The sequence below is a fragment of the Chlorocebus sabaeus genome, chromosome 25 (genome assembly GCF_047675955.1).
Source record: "Chlorocebus sabaeus isolate Y175 chromosome 25, mChlSab1.0.hap1, whole genome shotgun sequence".
Classification (NCBI taxonomy): domain Eukaryota; kingdom Metazoa; phylum Chordata; class Mammalia; order Primates; family Cercopithecidae; genus Chlorocebus; species Chlorocebus sabaeus.
This window is the reverse complement of record NC_132928.1, coordinates 83,858,965-83,879,858: the sequence shown is the minus strand read 5'-3', so window position 1 is coordinate 83,879,858 and position 20,894 is coordinate 83,858,965. Positions and strand designations below refer to the sequence as shown.

The window sequence follows — 20,894 nt, the reverse complement described above, 5'->3', positions numbered from 1 at the left end:
CTTTGTCAGATGCACAGTTTGTGAGTATTTTCTCCCATTCTGTAGGTTGTTTGTTTACTGTGTTGACAGTTTCTCTTGCTGTGCAGAAACTCTTTAGGTCCCACTTGTCAATTTTTGTTTTTGTTGCAATTGCTGTTGAAGACTTAGTCATACGTTCTTTCCGAAAGCTGATGTCCAGAATGGTGTTTCTTAGGTTTTCTTCTAGGGTTCATAAAGTTTGTGGTCTTAAATTTAAATTTTTGATCTTTGAATTTTTGTATATGGTGCAAGGTAGGTGTCTTCTGCATATAGCTAACCAGCTGTCCCAGCACCATTTATTCAATAGGATGTCCTTTCCCCACTGCCTCTTTCTGTATGACCACTTTTCTATGTGTAGGCAAGGTTGGGAGAATGAGGATCAGGGTGATGTAATAATCCAGGGAAGAGATAACATTGGTAGCCGGAAGCAGGGGGAGCTCAGTGGTGGCTTGTGATAGGGTATCTGAAGAATATAATGTTTAGAAGGTAAAATTAGCAGGATGTGTGAAACAAGAAGAGACACAATGATACTCTGGTTTGACTTTAAAAAGAAGTTATATTTTTCAGGCTGGTTTCCAGTTCAGAGCCAGTATTAGCGGAAACATTTGTTAACTGTGATCACGGAATTCTAGAAATGAAACAAGGTCTAATTTTAACTTGGTCTTTTTTTCTTCTTCTTCTTTTTGGAGATGGAGTCTCGCTCTGTCGCCCAGGCTGGAGTGGGTGGCGCAATCTCGGCTCACTGCAAGCTCCACCTCCCGGGTTCATGCTGTTCTCCTGCCCCAGCCTCCCGAGTAGCTGGGACTACAGGCATCCGCCACCATGCCTGGCTAATTTTTTGTATTTTTAGTAGAGACGGGGTTTCACCGTGTTAGCCAGGATGGTCTCCATCTCCTGACCTCATGATGCCTCCGCCTTGGCCTCCCAAAGTGCTGGGATTACAGGTGTGAGGCTTGGCGCCTGGCCTTAACTTACTTATCTTATCCACTCAGTTGTAGACAATGAAAAGATGGTTTCATGGAAAAGGAGTTCATTTTGTCTTGAGATTTTAATGTAAACTATGTATTCAAGATCTAGAAAATCTCCTTCATTATATTACTCTAATGTTAGAAATGAATTACTGCATTTTCTATAAGAGCTGCACGAAAATGGCAAAGCAGTGGTCAATGGCATTAATATTTTAATACACTTTTGTTCAGTGCCATTCAGGTATCTACTGATCAATGGCCAAGTTTCATATATATGTTCCCTCTAAATGAGCCCTGCATTTACTGAGCAGATATTCCGTTACAACTGGTGACTCATTGAGTCTTTAATAAAGGTTTTTATCTTTGGCTAATAACATGCTTTTAGCTGTCATTACCAGTTAGTAATTGGCTGTTTTTTCCCAAAAATAAGAATAAAATATTTTTGCCATTAAGTCCTTCACAATTGATAACCAGATACTCTGCAGACTTTATCGGCATATAAGAAGCACAAAAGTGGGCCACTTTCTCTGAGGTGATGGGGCAGTCACCATAGGAAGGAGGTGTATTTGAACCCAGCCTGGAGGATGAGAGGCTCTCAGTGAGCTGAGTGTGGAGGAGAGACTCGCTTAGGCAGTGATGCCCAGACACATGTTGGCATGGTGTTCATTGTTTCAGAGGTCTAGCAATGTACATAACTGTGACAGGCTGGGGTTCAGGGAGAGACACGGAGGCTAGAAAGGCAGACAGAAAATCAGCTGAGGGAAAGCCTTGTGTGCCTTTATTCATAGGCAGTGAGAAACCGTCGAAAGTTTTCTTTTTTTTTTTTTTTGAGACGGAGTCTCGCTCTGTCGCCCAGGCTGGAGTGCAGTGGCCGGATCTCAGCTCACTGCAAGCTCCGCCTCCCGGGTTTACACCATTCTCCTGCCTCAGCCTCCCAAGTAGCTGGGACTACAGGCGCCCGCCACCTCGCCCGGCTAGTTTTTTGTATATTTTTAGTAGAGACGGGGTTTCATCGGGTTAGCCAGGATGGTCTCGATTTCCTGACTTCGTGATCCGCCCGTCTCGGCCTCCCAAAGTGCTGGGATTACAGGCTTGAGCCACCGCGCCCGGCCGAAAGTTTTCATGTAGAGAAATGACGTGAACACATGGGGGTTTTAGGAAGATCCCTCTCAAAGCAGTTTAGAAGATGAAAGGTACACCGAAGGCGGCGGGGAAGCCGGTTAGAAAGCCATCTCATAGTCCAGGTAGTCGTTCAGGCAGTTACAGTATGCCGAGGGAGGCTTTAAGAGTCAGTTTATTGGGGTTAAATGAAATAACTAGTCTCCTGTTGCCCATTCACTGCCTGAAAAGATCACTAATGAGTTTTGGCCCTTGTAATAAAGTCTTGGGTTAGTCAAGCACATTTTTTTCTGGTGTGACAGGCCCTGGAGTTAGTGGCTTCACACTGGGCATACTGTAATCACCCAATAACTACTGTCCATTTACCTGCTCGGATAATGGGAGTTGATGACTAAGAGCCATTGGACTGGGTTCAGAATTAGCGTCCTAGAGTTAACCCAAGAGGGGACATAGGGATGGACTCATTTGCTCCCTCATCTCCTATAAGGACACTGGGACCCACAGAGCCTGCTAGGATAAGATGAATGTATCTACTGTCCCAGACTAACTCATAGGCTGTTTCAAAAAGTGTGCTTGGAAATAGGTTATTTGGAATTTGGAACATAGCGTTCATTAGAAACAAGAGGAACTTGCCTGGCGTGGTGACCCTCTGTGCCTCAGAGGCAACCCTGGCTTCAGATCATGAAGCAAGAGAAACATGGAGAAAATCAAAAAGTGGCTGTTGTCTCAGCTGAAGGACCTCAGTTGCCACCGAACATTCCCTAACACAGGTGTTAGTATTTTAGGTTTGAGGGTACTACGGAAATGCCTTAAGAGACGCCAGCTTCTTCTGCAGCCCTCTCTCCCCGCCAAGTATGAGAAGTAGCCATGTTAAAGGAAAAAGGGCATCAGACTTAAATCAAGAGATCTGGGTGCAGTCTTCAGTAGTACCTGAACCCAAGACCTTTGCTAATTTTTACTGTGCAATGCCGCCTCGCCACAAACAGTAGATACTCAGTAACATCATCATCTGCATCTCTTCGGGGCAGATACTCTCGTTTCTGTTTATGGAGCAGCGTGTTATGGTTGACTAATGTGAAGAATCTCTGGAGAGCCAGCCAGCCAGATCAGGCTGTGGCTCCTGTCCCCTTGGTGATGGTGATGGTGATGGCCATGGTGGATTTCACAGATCTGGCTGGCCAGCCCAGCCATCCACCATCACCCCGACAGCTTGAGAGAGTCCTTCCCAAAGCTTCGTTGTCTGCCAGAGAGGATGGCCGCCTTTGCCCCACCATGATTTCAAACAAGTAAGATCATGCTTTGTAGACCTGAGATGCTTTAAGTATAAGAAAAACCACATGGAGTTTTTTTGCTCTGGGGCGTTTTTTGCTTCTCCTTCAGTGGATAATCCTGCCTTCTTGCTCTCCTAAAGTCTTCACTTCTTCCCCCACCACACATACCCCTATGATTACTTTCTACTTTTCAAAGCAAAGAAGTAATTTATACAGTATGGTACAAACTGATACATGATACAGGAAAATAAAAAACTAGAGAAGGGAAGGGAATTGGGTTGTTACCTTTAATAGGGCATTGAGGTTAGACCTGAATGAGAAAGTGGGATTTGACTGAAACTCAAAGGCGATGAGGTTGACACAGTAGACAGGGTGGAAGGGCAGAGGGAACAGCCAGTGCACGGGCCTTGCGGTAGGAGTGTGTGTGGAGCCAGACAGGAGGCCAGCCTGGTGGAGCAGCAACAAGGGAGGTGGGAAATGAGAGGGAACAGGTGGGATTATGTGAAGCCATTGCTTTTCTAACCACCTACGACGAAGGACCAGTGTTTCTTTTCCTTCCTAGTCTGTTACAAACCAGTGTTTTTATAAAATCTAGTGAAAATATTAGAAAAATACAATTTAGAGAACGTAAAATAAAATGGCTGGGGTGCAGTGGCTCATACCTCTAATCCCATGGGAAGTCAAGGAGGGAGGATTGCTTGAGCCCAGGAGTTCAAGACCATCCTGGGTAACATGGCGAAACCTCCATCTCTACAAGAAAGACAGAAAATTAGCCAGTGTGGTAGTGCACGCCTGAAGCTGAGTGGGGGGATCACCCGAGTCCAGGAGGTTGAGGCTGCAGTGAGTTGTGATCATGCCACCGCATACCCGCCTTGGTGGCAGAGTGAGACCCTGTCTTATAAAAAAAAAAAGAAAAAAAGCCCAGTGTTTTGTTGTTAGAGTCACCTAAAATTACCCTTACCAAATTAGTAAAAAACATTTCTCAATATTGACTTGGTTTCTTTACTCATTTCATCATGGACTGGTAACCCTCAGTGTGCACTAGCACCAATGCAGGGCGCCTACTTTGAGTTGCACTTGGGGAGTTAGAAGGACCTGACCTGTACTCAGGCAGAGTGGGGAAGCGTTGTGACGTTTCAAACGGAACATATCATCTGACATATTTTAAGTGAACCACTCTGGCTAGGGGGTGGAGTGCAGGGGCCCAGAGAAAGCATCAGGGAGACCAGCTGTGAGGCTGTTACCTTTTCCAGGTAAGAGGTAATGATGGCTCAGACCAGGGTGGTAGCATTGGAAAAGGTAAAAAGTGGTTGATTCAGGGTGATTTTTAAGGTAGAGGCCGCAGAATTTCCTGGTGGATTGGATGGTAGGTGTAAAGGAAAGAGCGAAGTCAAGGATAACTCTGAGGCTTCAACTTGGGTAAGACAAAAGATGAGTCACTGTCAACTGAGAGTGGGAATGTTCCAGCCGAGATGGAACAGGTTGACAGGAAGATCAAGCATTCTGTTTTCTGGATTTTGAATTAGACTTTCATAAGAGATCTAATCAAGTGCAAAATGCTTTAAGCATTATAATGTTGCCTAAAGACCAGTGACTTAAAGGGAACTCAGCATTAGAGAGTGTCTGAGGAGTCCTTTAAATAAATCCTCTTATTCATAACCCGCCACCATCTGAGGCAGGGGTGTTTCTCTGAAAGGCAGTAAGGCAGTCAGTTTCAATGCTTCCGTCAGTGCTGCTACTCTCAAGTTAAACTCTCCCCTATTGGGAAATTATTCTACCTTTTTTTAAAAACCTAGTTACAAGTAAGAGAACTGTTTTCTCATTTCAAAGATACCAAATTTGGATGACCTTAAATTCCATGAGGCAGCTATAGAATTGGTTAGAATTTAAGAGCAATCTGGCTGTATCATCTGCCACCCTTTTGGTTGCCAGGATTAATTTGACTTCTCTGATTGCTAATGGTTATAGAATTTATTAGCAAACCTTAGTAATACCAAACATACAGCAGCTTTTGATATTTTACTGTAGTGAAAAAAAAAGTAACATACAAAAGTGGGTAGAGGTCATAAGCCCCATTCTTTAAATATATGATCCATATGTACTTACCACATAACAAAGACTGAAGGGAAGTAGATTAAAAATTTACATGTGATTATTTGGGTAGAGAAACTATGAGTGGTACCTTCTCTCTTACATTTCTGGTTTATAATAAAAAACAAGTTTTACTCCAATAATTAGCAATAATAATAACCATTTGTTAAAGAAATGAGCACAGCAGATGTGTCAACGCTTCCCTGTCTCTGGCCTGCACAGCTCACCATCTGCTACCTGGATGTGCTGATGACCAGCGAGGAGCGCCGGAAGCAGCTGAGGGACCAGTACTGCTTTGAATGTGACTGTTTCCGCTGCCAAACCCAGGACAAGGTACGTAGTATGGAACCAGATTGAAACACCTCCATGGCAAAATCTCAATGATCTTCAGAGAACTCTGCCTTGGTTTCATAAACCCAAAATTAATGACCCTCAGTACATGGTAGGAAACAGATACATAAGGTAACTCATCAAACTGCATATATTTTGTTTCCTGGAACTTTTGTCACCCACCAAGCTGAGATTTAACCAAAGGCAAGGATCTATGGAGTTTAGAGTCACGTGGGAATGTAGGCATTAAACATGTAATTAACAGGATGGGTGAAGGACAGAGTGCTAGTAGAACATATGTAGTAAGCAGGTTGAATTACATTATGATTGACAAGTTACTGCTCAGTAAACAGCATATACCAAATTTTACCTAGTTTATTTCTTTAAAAATGTTTTTTTAAAATAAAATGGTTTGTTGAGGTACAATTTACATGCAAAAAATTTACCCTACTTAGTGAGACAGTTCTATGATTTCAACAAATGCAGTCATGAAACTGCCATCAAAATCAAGATACAGAATGGTTTCATTTCCCAAAAAAGTGCCCCCATGTCCCTTTATAGTCAACCCTGCCACCCCTACCCCAACCCCTGATAACCACCGATCTGTTTTTTATCCCTGTAGTTTTTTCCTTTTGTTTTTAGTTGACACATAATGCTTGCACATATTTGTGGGAGACAGTGATAATTATGTGTATACTATGTGTAGTATCGTATCAGGGTGATTAGCATGTCACCTCATATATTTATCATTTCTTTGTGTTGTGAACATTCAACATCTTCTTTTAGCATTTGGAGAATATACAATAAATTAAAGTGAACCGTATCTCCCCTGCAGTGCTGCAGATGAGCAGATTCGTTCCTCCTAAGTTTGTGTTCATTAACCATCCTCTCCCCACCTTCTTAGCCTCTCGTACCCACAGTTCTGCTCTCTACTTCCATGAGATCTATTTATTTTGTTCCCACATAGGAGTGAGAACACGGAGCATTTTATCTTTCTGCTCCTGACTCATTTTGCTTAACATAGTGTCCTCTAGGCCCATCCATGTTGCCATGAATGACAGAATGTCATTCTTTTTCATGGCTGAATAATATTCCATTGTGTATATATGCCACATTTTCTTTATCCATTTTTCCATTGATGGGCACATAGGCTGATTTCCTATCTTAGTTTTTGTGAATAGTGCTGCTATAGTAAACATGGGGCTGCCGGTATCCCTTTGATGTATTGATTTTCTGTCCTTTGAATAACTACCCAGTACTGTAATGACTAGATTTTATGGTAGTTCTATTTTTAGTTTTTTTGAGAACCCCTCATGCTGTTTTCCATAATGACTGTACTATTAGGTGGGTGCAAAAGTAATTGCAGTTTTTGTCATTAAAAGTAATGGCAGTGGCCTCATTGTAGAGGCCTTTCACTTCCTCGGTTAAATTTATTCCTAGGTGTCTTTTTTGGGGAGTGGGTAGCTATTACTTTTAATGGCAAAAACCATAACTACTTTTGCACCAGCCTAGTATGAGAGTACGTTTTCTCCACATCCTTGCCAGCATTTGTTATTTTTTTTTTTGTCTTTTTGGTAATAGTCATTCTAATTGGGGTGAGATGACACCTCATTTTGGTTTTGATTTGCATTTTCCTGATGGTTGGTGATAAGCATTTTTATTGGCTTTTTGTATATGTGTTAGATACATGTCTATTTAGATCCTTTGCCCTCTTTTGAATTGGAAAATTTGTGATATTTTTGCTGTTGAGTTCCTTGCATATTCTGGATATTAGTTCCTTTTTGAATGCATAATTTGCAAATACTTTCTGCCATTTTATAGGTTTTTCTCTTCACTCTGTTGAGTGTTTCCTTTGCTCTGCAGAAGCATTTTGGTTTAATACAGTCTCATTTGTCTATTTTTGTTTTTGTTGCCTGTGCTTTTGTGTTCTTAGCTATAAAATCTTTGCCTAGACCAATGTCCTGAAGTGTTTCTGCTATGTTTTCTTTTAGTATTCTAGTTTCCAGGCTCACAGTAGTTAATTAATTTTGGTTGATTTTTCTGTGTGGTGACAGATAAGGGTTTAGTTTCATTCTTCTGCATGTGGATATCCATCTTTGTGATGACAAATAATTAAAGAGGTGTCCTTTCCCCACTGTATGTTCTTGGTGCCTTTGTCGACAATCAGTTGCCTATAAATACGTGGATTTAATGATGGGTTTTCTGTTCTGTTCCATTGCTCTGTGTGTCTGGTTTTAGACCAATTCCATGTTTTTTTTGTTAGTATAAGCTGGTAGGATATTTTGAAGTTAGATAGTGTGATGCCTCCAGCTTTGTTCTTTTTGCTCAGTATTGCCTTGGCTATTTGGGGTCTTTTTTATTTTCATATTAATTTTGGAATCATTTGTTCTATTTCTTGAAGAATGTCATTGGTATTTTAATAGAGATTGCATTGCATTAATAGGGATTGCTTTGGATAGTATCATTTAGCAATGTTGACTCTTCCAATTAATGAGCATGGTATGTCTTTCCATTTGTGTTCTCTTCAGTTTCCTTTATCAATGTTTTATGGTTCTCATTGCAGAGGCCTTTCACGTCCTTGGTTAAATTTATTCCTAGGTGTCTTTTTTTGGGGGGGGGTGGGTAGCTATTGTAAATGGGATTACTCTCTTGATTTCTGTTTCAGGTAGTTCATTATTGGTGTTTAGAAACACTGCTGATGTTTGCATGTTGATTTTGTGTCTTGCAGCTTATCAGTTATAAGAGTATTTTGGTGGAGTCTTTTAGTTTCTCTATATATAAGGTCATGTTGTCTGCAAAGGGAGGACAATGGGATTTCTTCCAAGTTAAATGCCCTTTATTGCTTTTTAAACATTTTTATTGATATATGATAGTTGTACATGTTTGTGTGGTATATGTGATTTTGATACCAGCATACAATGTGTAATGATCAAATCTGGGTAACTGGGAGATCCATCTCCTCAAAAATTTATGTTGGGAACATTCTAAATTTTCTCTCCTAGCTATTTTGAAATGTGCAGTAAACTATTGTTAACTATAGTTGCCCTGTTGTGCAGCTGAACACTAGATCTTACTCCTTCTATTGAGCTGTAATCTCTTACGCATTAGCCAACCCCTCTTCATCCCTCTACCTACTACTCTTTCCAGCCTCAAAACCACTATTGGATTCACTATCTATGAAATCAACTTATTTTTAGTTCCTATGTATGAGTGAGAACATGAGATATGTCTTTGTGTGCCTGGCATATTTCACATAATGTAATGTCTTTCAGTTCCATCCATGTTGCTGCAAATGACAGGATTTTATTACTTTTCATAGAGGAAAAATACTCAGTTGTGTGTTTGTATATATACTGAATTTTTTTTTTTTTACTTATTGATGGACACTTAGGTTGATCCATGCCTTGGCTATTTTGAATAGTGCAGTAATAAACATGGGAGTGCAGATATCTCTTTGATATTCTGATTTCCTTTCTTTTGGATCTATATCCAACGTTGGGATTGTTTGGTTATATGGTAGTTGCGTTTTTAGTTTCTTGAGGAACCTCCTTACTGTTCTCCATAGTGGTTGTACTAATTTACATTCCTCCAACAATGTGTGAGCCTTCCCCTTTCTCCACATCCTTGCCAGCATTTGTTATTTTCTTATTTTTTCATAGTAGCCATTTTAACTGGGCAGATGATCTCATTGTGGTTTTAATTTGCATTTCCCTGACCATTAATGTTGTTGAACTTTTTTTTATATATCTGCTGGCCATTTGTATGAATCCATCAGACTTTTGCCTGTTCTTAATTGGGTTGTTTCCTGCTATTGAGTTTGAGTTCCTATATACTGTGGTTATTAATCTCTTGTCTGATGAATACTTTGCAATTTTTTTTTCAATTCTATAGGTTGTTTCTTCATTGATTATTTTCTTTGCTGTGCAGAAGCTTTCTAGCTTGATATAATCTCATGTTTCTATATTTGCTTTGGTTGCCTGTGCTTTTGAGGTCTTGCTCAATAAATAGTTGCCCAGCGCAATGTCCTGAAGTGTTTCCCCAATGTTTTCTTACAGTAGTTTCATGGTTTTAGGTCTTATATTCAAATATTTAAGCTGTTTTGATATGACTTTTGTATATGGGGAGAGGTAGGCGTCTAGTTTCATTCATTTGCATATGGGCTATCCAGATTTTCCTTTCTCAATGTATGTTCTTGGTGACTTTCTTGAAACTCCATTGACTAAATGTGTGGATTGGATTCTATGTTCTTTCAGGTGTTCCATTGTTCTATGTGTCCATTTTTATGCTAGTACCATGTTTGTTTTGGTTATTGTAATTTTATAGAGCATTTTGAAGTCAGATAATGTGATGCCTCCAACTTTAGTCCTTTTGTTCAGGATTGCTTTTGTTGTTCCATACGAATTTCAGGATTGCCTTTTTCTTTTCATGTGCAGAATGTCATCAATATTTTGATATGGATTACATTGAAAATGTAGATTGCTTTGGATAGTACAGTCATTTTAACAGTATTCTTCCAATCCTCATGGGCTATCTTTCCAATTATGTTAACTTCACTTTTATCAGTACTATATAGTTTTTATTGTAGCTATCTCACTTTTATTAAGTTTAGTCCTAGTTGTTTATGCTATTTTATTGTAGCTGTTGCAAATGGGATTGCTTTATTTATTTTCAGATGTTTGCTGTTGGCGTATAGAAGTGCTACTGATTTTTGTCTGTCGATTTTGTATTCTGTGACTTGACTGAATTTATCAGTTTAACAGTTTTTGTTGGAGTCTTTTGGTTGTTCTAGATGTAAGATCATGTTGTCTGTGAACAAGGCTAACTTGAATTCATCCTTTCTAATTTGAATGCCCTTTAACTTTTTCTCTTGTCTAATTGCTCTGGCTAGAAATTCCAGTACTGTGTTGAGTAAGAGTGGTGAAAGTAGACATCCTTGTCTTGTTACACGTGGTAAAGGAGGGGCTTTCAGTTTTTCCCAATTCAGTGTGATGCTAGCTTGGGGTTTGTCATATGTGGCCCTTATTTTCTGAAGCATGTTTCCCTCATACCCAGTTGGTTAAGATTTCTTATCATGAAGGCATACTGAATTTTATTGAAAGATTTTTTTCAGCATCTATTGAAATGATCATATGGTTTTGTCATTGGTTCTGTTAATGTGATGTATCACCTTTATTGATTTACATATGTTCAACCATCCTTCCATCCCTGAGATGAATCCCACTTGATTATGATGAATGATCTTTTTAATGTTGAATTTGATTTGCCAGTATTTTGTTGAAGAAAAAAGTGCATCTATGCTAATCAGTGATATTGGGCTTTAGTCTTTTGTTGTTGTGGCTTTGTCTAGTTTTAGTATCAGGGTAATGCTACTTTATATAATGAGTTTGGGAGTATTTCCTCCTCCTAAGTGTTTTGGAATAGTGTGAGTAGAATTGGTATTCATTCTTTTTTAAATGTTTGGTAGAATTCAGCAGTGAAGCCATCACGTCCTAGGCTTTTCTTTGGTGGGAGAATTTATTACTGTTTCTATCTCATTACTTGCTATTGTTCTGTTAACGTTTTCTGTTTTCTTCATGGTTTAATCTTGGTAGTTTGTGTATGACTGGAAATTTATCCATTTCTTCTAGGTTTTCCAATTTATTGGCATACAGTTGTTCCTGACAGTCTCTAATCATGCTTTGAACTTCTGGGGGATCTGGTATAACGTCCCCTTTTTCCTCACTGATTTTACTTGAGTCTTCTCTCTTTCTTGGTTAGTCTAGCAAGTTCTTTATTAATTTTGTTTATCTTTTCAAAAAACCAACTTTTTGTTTCATTGATCTTTTGTATTGTTCTTTAATCTCTATTTTGTTTAGATCTGTTTGGATCTTTATTTCTTACCTTCTACTAATTTTGGTTTTGGTTTATTCTTGTTTTTCTAGTTCCTTGAGATACATTGTTAGACTTTTTAACTTGAAATCTTCCTACCTCTTTTATGTAGGTGTTTATTGCTATAAACTTCCATCTTAACACTACTTTTGCGGTAACCCATACATTTTGATATGTTGTATTTCCATTTTCATTTGTTTGAAGAAAGTTTTTGATCATCTTCTTAATTTCTTCATTGACCCAGTAGTCATTCAGCAGCGTGTTTAATTTTCATGTATTTGTACAGCCAAAGTTTCTTTCTTTTGCATGAAGTCAGGGACCCTGAACGGAGGGACCTGCTGAAGCCGCGGCAGAAGAACATAAATTGTGAAGATTTCATGGACATGTATTAGTTCCCCAAATTAATACTTTTATAATTTCTTACACCTGTCTTTACTGCATTCTCTGAACATAAATTGTGAAGATTTCATGGACACTTATCACTTCCCCAATCAATACCCTTGTGGTTTCCTATGCCTGTCTTTAATCTCTTAATCCTGTCATCTTTGTAAGCTGAGGAGGATAAATGTCACCTCAGGACCCTGTGATGATTGTGTTAACTGCACAGATCATTGTAGAGCATGTGTGTTTGAACAATATGAAATCTGGGCACCTTGAAAAAAGAACAGGATAACAGCGATGTTCAGGGAACAAGGGAGATAACCTTAAACTCTGACTGCCGGTGAGCCAGATGGAACAGAGCCATATTTCTCTTCTTTCAAAAGCAAATAGGAGAAATATCACTGAATTCTTTTTCTCAGCAAGGAACATCCCTGAGAAAGAGAATGGGCCCTGAGGGTAGGCCTCTGAAATGGCCACTTTAGGGGTGGCTGTCTTTTATGGTTGAAGCTGAAGGGATGAAATAAGCCCCAGTCTCTGGTAGTGCTCCCAGGCTTATTAGGACGAGGAAATTCCCGCCTAATAAATTTTGGTGAGACTGGTTGTCTGCTCTCAAACCCTGTCTCCTGATAAGATGTTATCAATGACAATGCGTGTCCAAAACTTCATTAGTAATTTTAATTTCACTAATTTTAATTTTAATTTTAATTTAATTTTGTCCTGTGATCCTGTGACCTCACCCTGCCTCCATTTGCTTTGTGGTATTTTATTACCTTGTGAAGCATGTGATCTCTGTGACCCACACCCTATTCGTACACTCCCTCCCCTTTTGAAAATCGCTAATAAAAACTTGTTGGTTTTATGGCTCAGAGAGCATCATGGAACCTGCCGACTTGTGATGTCTCCCCCGGACACCCAGCTTTAACATTTCTCTCTTTTGTACTCTTTCCCTTTATTTCTCAGACCAGCCGACGCTTAAGGAAATAGAAAAGAACCCACGTTGAATATCAGGGGTGGGGTTTCCCCCAATAATTTCATTGTAGTCTGAAAAGATACCCGATATGATTTCAATTTCTAAAAATTTGTTGAGCTTTGTTTAGAGGACTAATGTATCATTTATCTTGGAGAATGTTCCATTTACTGATGAGATAAAAGTATATTCTACAGCTGTTGGATATATTTTTTGTAAACATCTGCTGGGTTCTTTTGTTTTGTGGTGCAGATTGTGATATTTTTCTGTAGATTTTCTGTCTAGATGATCTGTCCAATGCTGAAGTCCCCAACTATTACTGTACTGGGGTCTCTCTATTTGGCCCTAATAATATTTGCCTTGTATATCTGGGTGCTCCAGTTTGGGTGCATATGTTCACAATGGTTATATCCTCTTGCTGAATTGATATTTTCATCATTATATAATGACCTTTTTTGTCTTTCTATTTTTTGACTTAATGTCTATTTTGTGTGATACACTACAGCTACTCCTGCTCAGCTTTGGCTTCTGTTTGCATGGAGTATTGTTTTTCATCCCTTCACTTCTTTTTTGAGATGGAGTCTCACTCTGTCACCATGCTGGAGTGCAGTGGCACAATCTCAGCTCACCACAACCTCCGACTCCCTGGGTCAAGGGATTCTCTGACCTCAGCTTCCTGAGTAGCTGGGACTATAGGCACGTGCCACCATGCCCAGCTAATTGTTATATTTTTAGTAGAGACAGGGTTTCACCATATTGACCAGGATGGTCTCGATCTCCTGACCTCATGATCTGCCCGCCTTGGCCTCCCAAAGTGCTGGGATTACAGGCATGAGCCACCATGCCTGGCCATCCCTTCACTTTTAATCTGTCTTTACAGTTGAAGTGAGATTTTTTGCAGGCAGCATATAGTTGGATTCTTGTTGTTGTTCCTACCCATCCAGTCAATCTTTTAATTGGGGGAATTTAAACCATTTACTTTTATGGTTATTTATATGAGAGGACTTATTCCTGACATTTAAAAAATTGTTTTCTGTTTTGTAAATGCTTTGTTCTCCTCTTCCTCTTGTATTGATTGCCTTTACAGTTTGGTAGTTTTCTGTAGTGATAACATTTGATTCCCTTCTTTTTCCCGTTTGTGTATCTGTTCTATCAGTGAGTTCTCTACTTTTGTGTTTTCATGATGGCAAATATTGTCATTTTGCTGCTGGATATAGGACTCTCCTAAGAATTTTTTTTAGAGCTAGTCTAGTGGGGATGAATTCCTTTGGTTTTGGCTGTTATTTCATTAAATAGGTTTTCTCTGACTTTAAATTCTTTTACTTAAAAAAATTTGGTGGGTACATAGTAGGGGCATATATTTATGGGGTACATGAGATGTTTTGATACAGGGATGCAATGTGAAATAAGCATGTTAAGGAAAATATGGTATCCATCCCCTCAAGCATTTATCCTTTGAGTTACAAGCAATCCGATTACATTTTTTAAGTTATCTTAAAACATACAACTAGGTTATCACTGACTATAGTCACCCTATTGTGCTATCAAATAGTAGGCCTTACCCCTTCTTCCTATTTCTGTTGTACGCATTAACCATCCCCACCTCCCCTGTAAACCATCTACTATTCCCAGCCTCTGGGAAGCCTCCTTCTACTCTCTCTGTCCATGAGTTCAATTGGTTTGATTTTTAGATACCACAAACAAGTAAGAACATATGTTTGTCTTTCTGTGACTGGTATCTCACTTAATGTAATAACCTTCATTTCCATCCATGTTGTTACAAATGACTGGATCTCATTTTTTTCTGGCTGCATAGTACTCCATTGTGTATATGTACCACATTTTCTTCATCCATTCATCTGTTGATGGACGTTTAGTTTGCTTGCAAATCTTAGCTATTGTGAACAGTGCTGCAACAAACATAGGAGTGCAGATACCTCTTCGATAAACTGATTTCCTTTGTTTTGGGTATATACCCAGCAGTAGGATTGCTGGATCCTGTGGTAGTTCTATTTTTAGTTTACTGAGGAACCTCCAAACTGTTCTCCATAGTGGTTGTATTAATCTACATTCCCATCAACAGTGTACAAGGGTTCCCTTTTCTCCACATCCTCACCAGCTTTTGTTATTGCTTGTCTTTGTTATTATAAGCCATGATACCTCATTACGGTTTTGATTTGCATTTCTCTGACAGTGATGTTAAACACCTTTTCATATGTCTGTATGCCATTTTTATGTCTATTGAGCAATGTCTATTCAAATCTTTTGTCCATCTTTTGAACAGATTGTTAGATTTGCTTTTTCTGTAGATTTGTTTGAGCTCTTTATATGTTCTGGTGATTAACCCTTTGTCAGATGGGTAGCTTGCAAGTATTCTCTCCATTCCGTCGGTTGTCTCTTCACTTTGCTGATTGTTTCCTCTGCTATGCAGAAGCTTCTTAACTTGATGTGATCCCATTTGTCCATGTTTTCTTTGGTTGCCTGTGTTTATAGGGTATTGCTCAGAATATCTTTGCCCAGACCAGTGTCCTGGAGATTTTTCTTAATATTTTATTGTAGTAGTTTTATAGTTCAAGGTCTTAGATTTAAGTCTTTAATCCGTTCGATTTTATTTTTGTATATGGCGAGAGATAGTGGTGTAGTTTCATTCTTTTGCACATGGCTCTCCAGTTTTCCCAGCACCATTTATTGAAGAGACTGTCTTTTCTATGTTCTTGGCAGTTTTATCAAAAATGAGTTCACTATAGTGCGTAGATTTGTTTCTGGGTTTTCTAGTCTGTTCCATTGTTCTATGTTTCTGCTTTTATGCAGACCTGAAGCCAGCACAGTGCTGGGTCTTGCCCGAGACCTGCTGTAACCACTCCCTGGCTACTGACTGTGTTTGCTCAAGGGTCTGGGGCTCTACAATCAGCAGGTGGCAAAGCCAGCAAGGCCTATGTCCTTCCCTTCAGGGCCATGAGGTTCCCCAGGCCCTAGGTGGGTCCAGAAGTGCTGTCTGGGAATCAGGGACTAGAGTCAAAAACCTTAGACATCTACCTTATATTCTTTTATATTATGACTGAGCTGGCACGAAAACTGTAAGACTCACTCTTTCTCACTCTTCCCTCCTTTTTCCAAAGGTACAGGAACCTCACCCCATAGCCACCTTTACTCCTGGCCACGTGGAGTATGGCCAGACTACCACCAACATTCCCTTAAGGCCCAAGGTCTCTTAAGTCAGCTTGTGGTGAATGCTGCAGGGATTTGGGACTCTCTCTTCAGGGAAGAGGGCTCCCCTACGGCCCAAGGCAGGCCCAGAAATGCTAAGACTCAAGTCTTGGAATCAGGGACCCCAGGAACCCACTCTTGGAGTTCTTGGTACCTAAGATGTTGGTACCTGAGTCCCTTTTACTTTTCTGTCTGCTTTTCTCAAACAGAAGGAGTTTTGCCCTGCAGTTACCACAGCTGGTTATGTACTGAGTCTCACCTAAAGCCAGCAAGTCCCAGAGACTCACCCAAGGCCCTCGATGTAATACCTGGGTGTCACTGCTGGTTATTCAGGGCCCAAGGGCTCTGCGGTTAGCAGGTGATGAATGCTGGCAGGACTGGGTCCTTTCCTTCAAGGCAGCAGCTTCCCTTCCAGCCCAGGGTATGTCTGCAAATGTCATCTGGGAGCTACGGCCTGGAATGGGGGCCTCATCACTCTGCTGGTGCTCTATCCGGCTGTGGCTGAGCTGGTATCCAGGAGGCAGGACAAAGTCCTCCCCACTGTTCCCCGTCCTCTCCTCCAGCAGAAGGAAGGGGTCTCTCTTGGAGCCAGGTGCTGTGCACCCTTGGGCTAGGGGAGGGGTGATGCCAGCACTCCCTTGGCTGCCCCAGCTGGTGCCTCAGTATGTCGCATGCCCCCTGAGTCCACTGTCTCTGGGCCTAGTTCAGCTGTAGGACTTGCCTACGAGTTGCAGTCGTTGTGGCCTAGACTGCCTTTCCAGTTTACTTAGAGACCAAGAGCACTTTGGCCCTCGGTGGTGAGGTTTGCGGGCACTCAAGTTCGGACCCTCTGGGACTGGAGATTCCCCCCTGGCTAGGGCTAGTTTACATGCTCCCTCTGTGGGCAACATCAGATGAGTTTGGTTTGATTTTCCTTTCTCCTCTAACAGGACAGGACTGAGTTCAATGCCTCACAATTGCTGTATTCTTCCTCAGATGAGTCTGTTTTCACACTGCTATAAAGATGTTACCTGAAACTGGGTAATTTACAAAGAAAAGAGTTTTAATTGACTCACAGTTCCACATGCTTGGGGAGGCCTCAGGAAACTGATAATCATAGTGAAGAGGAAGAGGCATGTCTTACATGGTGGCAGATGAGAGAGAAAATGAAAAGCAGAAAGGGGATTCATAGTGAAGAGGAAGAGGCATGTCTTACATGGTGGCCGATGAGAGAGAAAATGAAGAGCAGAAGGGAAAGAGCCCCTTATAAAACCATCAGATCTCATGAGAACTCACTCACTGTCACGAGAACAGCCCCCATGATCCAGTCACTTCCCACCAGGTTCCTCCTCTGACCTGTGAGGATTATGGGGATTACAACTGAAGATGTAATTCTCAACCTGGATGTGAGACATGGAGTCATATTTGCAGCCTGATGATGTGATAGAAAAGGAAAACCCATATTCTGGGGAGAAATTCAGGCTATAGAAATTTGCACAAGTAACAAGGAACCTAATGTTAATCACCAAGACAATGGGGAAAATGTCTCTAGAGGATCTCAGAGACTTTCACAGCAGCCCCTCCCATCACAGGCCCAGAGGCCTAGGAGGAAAAAAAAAATGGTTTTATGGGCAGGGTCCAGAGCCCCCCTGCAGTGTGCAGACTTGGGGCCCTGCATCCCCACTGCTCCAGCTGTGACTAAAAGAGGCCGAGGTACAGCTCAGGCTGTTATTTCAGGGGATGTAAGTCCCAATTACAATTTGAGATTTGGGTAAGCCAAACTCTATCATCCGTTCCCTAGCACCCAGAGGGACTCTTATCACCACGCACCACTGCTGGGGCTCAGGGAGAGGTGGCACTGGCGATTCAGGACAGCTTGTTCTCTCTCTTCAGTGCCCCTTTTCGCAGTATGAAGTGAAAACCCAGTTCCGTGAATGCTACTCTGGTGTTTGGTTCTCATGAAGGGGTTTTTCTGTGTGGATAGTTGTTAACTTGGTGTCCTTGTGGGGGTGGGGGCAATCGGTGGAGCTTTCTATTCCAGCATCTTGCTCCACCTCTGTTTTCTCTGACTTTTAAAATTTCTTCTCCTGTTGGAAATTTCAATATTTGAATACTTGTTACTTTATGATGTCCCATATGTCACTTAGGCTTTCTTCATCCTTGTTATATTTTCACCTTTTTTGGACTGACTGCGTTATTTCAAAAGATCTGCCTTCAATTCAGAAATTCCTTCTTCGTGATCTAGCCTATTGTTGAAGCTTCTTGATTATATTTTTTAATTTTGTTCATTGAATTCTTCAGTTCTAGGATTTCTCTATTGCTTCTTTTTATGATATCTCTTTGTTGAATTTACTCAGATCATTAACTGCTTTTCTGAGTTTTTCATATTGTCTGTCTGTTCTCTTGTATATCACTGAGTTTCCTTGAGATCATTATTTCACATTTCTTTTCAAGCATATCATAGATTTCCTTTTCTTTGATATCTTTTACTGAAGAATTATTGTGTTCCTTTGTAGGTGTCTTGTTTTCTTTTTCACATTTCTTGTGTCCTTACATCTGTATATCTGGTGTCATAATTGCTGCTTCTAAGTTTTTGGATTGGCTTTCATAGAGAATGACTTTTTCATGTAGATATATTTACGGTATTTGTTGGGTAGAGTTCTGTTGCTCTGATGCTGGGTGGGCACAGTAGTGTGGTCTCCATATTTCTTTATCCATAATCAGTGTCAGCAGTGATCACAAGTTCCGTAGTGGCTTAGGCTGTGGTTGTTAGTGGAGGCTTAGGCAACCTTTCCTGGGTATGGAGACACCAGGTGTGCTGGTTCTTGAGCCCCTGGGTGGCACGTGTGGGTACTGGTGATGGTGGCAGTGGGCCAGGCATTCTGGTCCTTAGGTGTCTAAACGACATGAGTCTATCAACAGGCATTGTAATGGTGCATATAGCACAACTGGAGATGGGTTGACCCAGTCCTGTCTTCAATTTCCTTGATGCCATGTGCAGGCATGTGCAGGCTTAGCCTATCTTCCAGCCCCCAGATAGTGTACAGATGGGACCTCTGGGCGTTGTGCCCCAGAGAGCTGGTCCTCAGGTCCCCTGAAGGCATGCACAGGTGTGTGGTGGCCTTGTCCTTGGAAGGGGTGGCATCACTGTAGGTGGCAGTGACCCCAGACAGGCAGTTCCCAGGCTTTGAGAAATATGTGCTTCAGCTCCATTTGTCTTGGGGGCAGCCTCCTGGTGCACTGGTTCCCCTGGTCCCCAGGGTATAGGACACCGTACCTGTACTTGGTCGTACCACTTGGTCCAGCTGGCCTCATGATACTGCAGCCCTCTGAGTGGATGTAGGGGAATATCAGTGGCATTCCAGGGATGTGGAATGGGCTTCTGTGGTCCAGGGCAGGATGTAGTCTGGTGGTTGCTGGGCTCTCAAAATGGTACCATGTCATAGCACCTTGGGTCTTGAGGGGTGACTAGAATGCAGCATGAATGCCCTCGGAAACAATTCCACGATGGACTCCAGTCAACTCCCTATACTAGGCTCAGGGCCTGTGAAGATGAGCAGCTCTCCTGTGGCTAGGATGGCAGGCATCTGTGGTGGTAATGTGGACAACTGGAGAACTCTTGCTTACCTTTTCCCTACAATGGGGAGGGGGAGCCTTTCCTGGCTCTGAGCCAATCCTGGCTGAGACTGCTGGTTACCTTCCCTCGTTTTCTGTGCCTTGGAGAGTCGCTGTCCCTTTTGTGCTGAATTCCATTGTTCCCTCTTACATGCTCTGTTTAACCTGTGGTTATCTGCTCACTGTTACTGTTTTTTTTGGTGGAGGAGATGAGTGCCAGCTGCCTCTAGTCAGCCATCTTGAGGACGTCTCTATTTCTTTAACATTTGCCCCACAAGGCTTTCCACTGCAGCACGTTATTAGATTGAGATCACTTATCTAACAGCTTTTACCCTGAGAAAGGAGAGACAAAATAAATGCCATGAAGATAATGAATGGACTTTTCTTCTGTTACTCATATACTTTTTTCATGTTGGACCCACTTACTTTTAGGTCCAGTATATGAAATATTTCACATAATCGGGTTGTCTAAAGAAATCTTAGTTTTGAAGAATGTTTACATTGTTAGAATTCTTTTGTAATTCTTATCTTTCTTGGTCTCAGTAATTATAAGTAAATGAGGAAATGAAACTCAGAAAGGTTCAGAGATAGGGCCTCTGGGACTTACCTAACCAAGACTTACCCCTGGGACTTAAAGGAAAAAGTGGCAAAACCAAGCCTGACGCCCGGATCTCATGAGTAAATCTAATGCTCCTGCCAGTGTACCACAACTCACTGTCACTCCCAGCGGCAGCATGAATCGAGAGAGGTAGCTGCTCTCACTGCACGAGAAAGGACCTTGAGCTCATTCTAATGCTGCACGAGTCAGGGAACATGATTCGTTTTGCCTTAAGAAGAACTTTTGGAAATAAGGGAATTAAGTGGGAAAAGTGGAATCTAATAGGTCCTGAAGATTCAGTCCACTTTATTGTTAGCCTTTTGCCGCAGGCAAGAATGCCAGAAATCACGGGAAGCTGCCTGGGATTCTTCCCAGACCGTGATCTGGAATGTTAGCAAGCTAGCTTTCCACCAGTGTCCTTGGTTGGAAATGAGAAGGCTCCTGAATTTAGTTCCTTGTAGGTGCCATGAGTATGGTGGATC

At 41.3% G+C, this 20,894-nt stretch overlaps 1 protein-coding gene across 5 annotated transcripts in view; it reads left to right on the top strand.

The window, feature by feature from the left end:
* Positions 1–20,894, top strand: part of SMYD3 (SET and MYND domain containing 3) — a 752,225-nt gene that overhangs the window by 582,657 nt on the left and 148,674 nt on the right. For 4 of the 5 annotated variants that reach the window (XM_073011909.1, XM_073011913.1, XM_073011910.1 and 1 more), the window contains exon 8: positions 5,690–5,800. The exons of the other annotated variant lie outside the window; for it this stretch is intronic. In XM_073011909.1, coding sequence (XP_072868010.1) covers positions 5,690–5,800 — 111 coding nt within the window. The remainder of the gene's footprint in view (positions 1–5,689; positions 5,801–20,894) is intronic. 5 annotated transcript variants of the gene reach the window in all.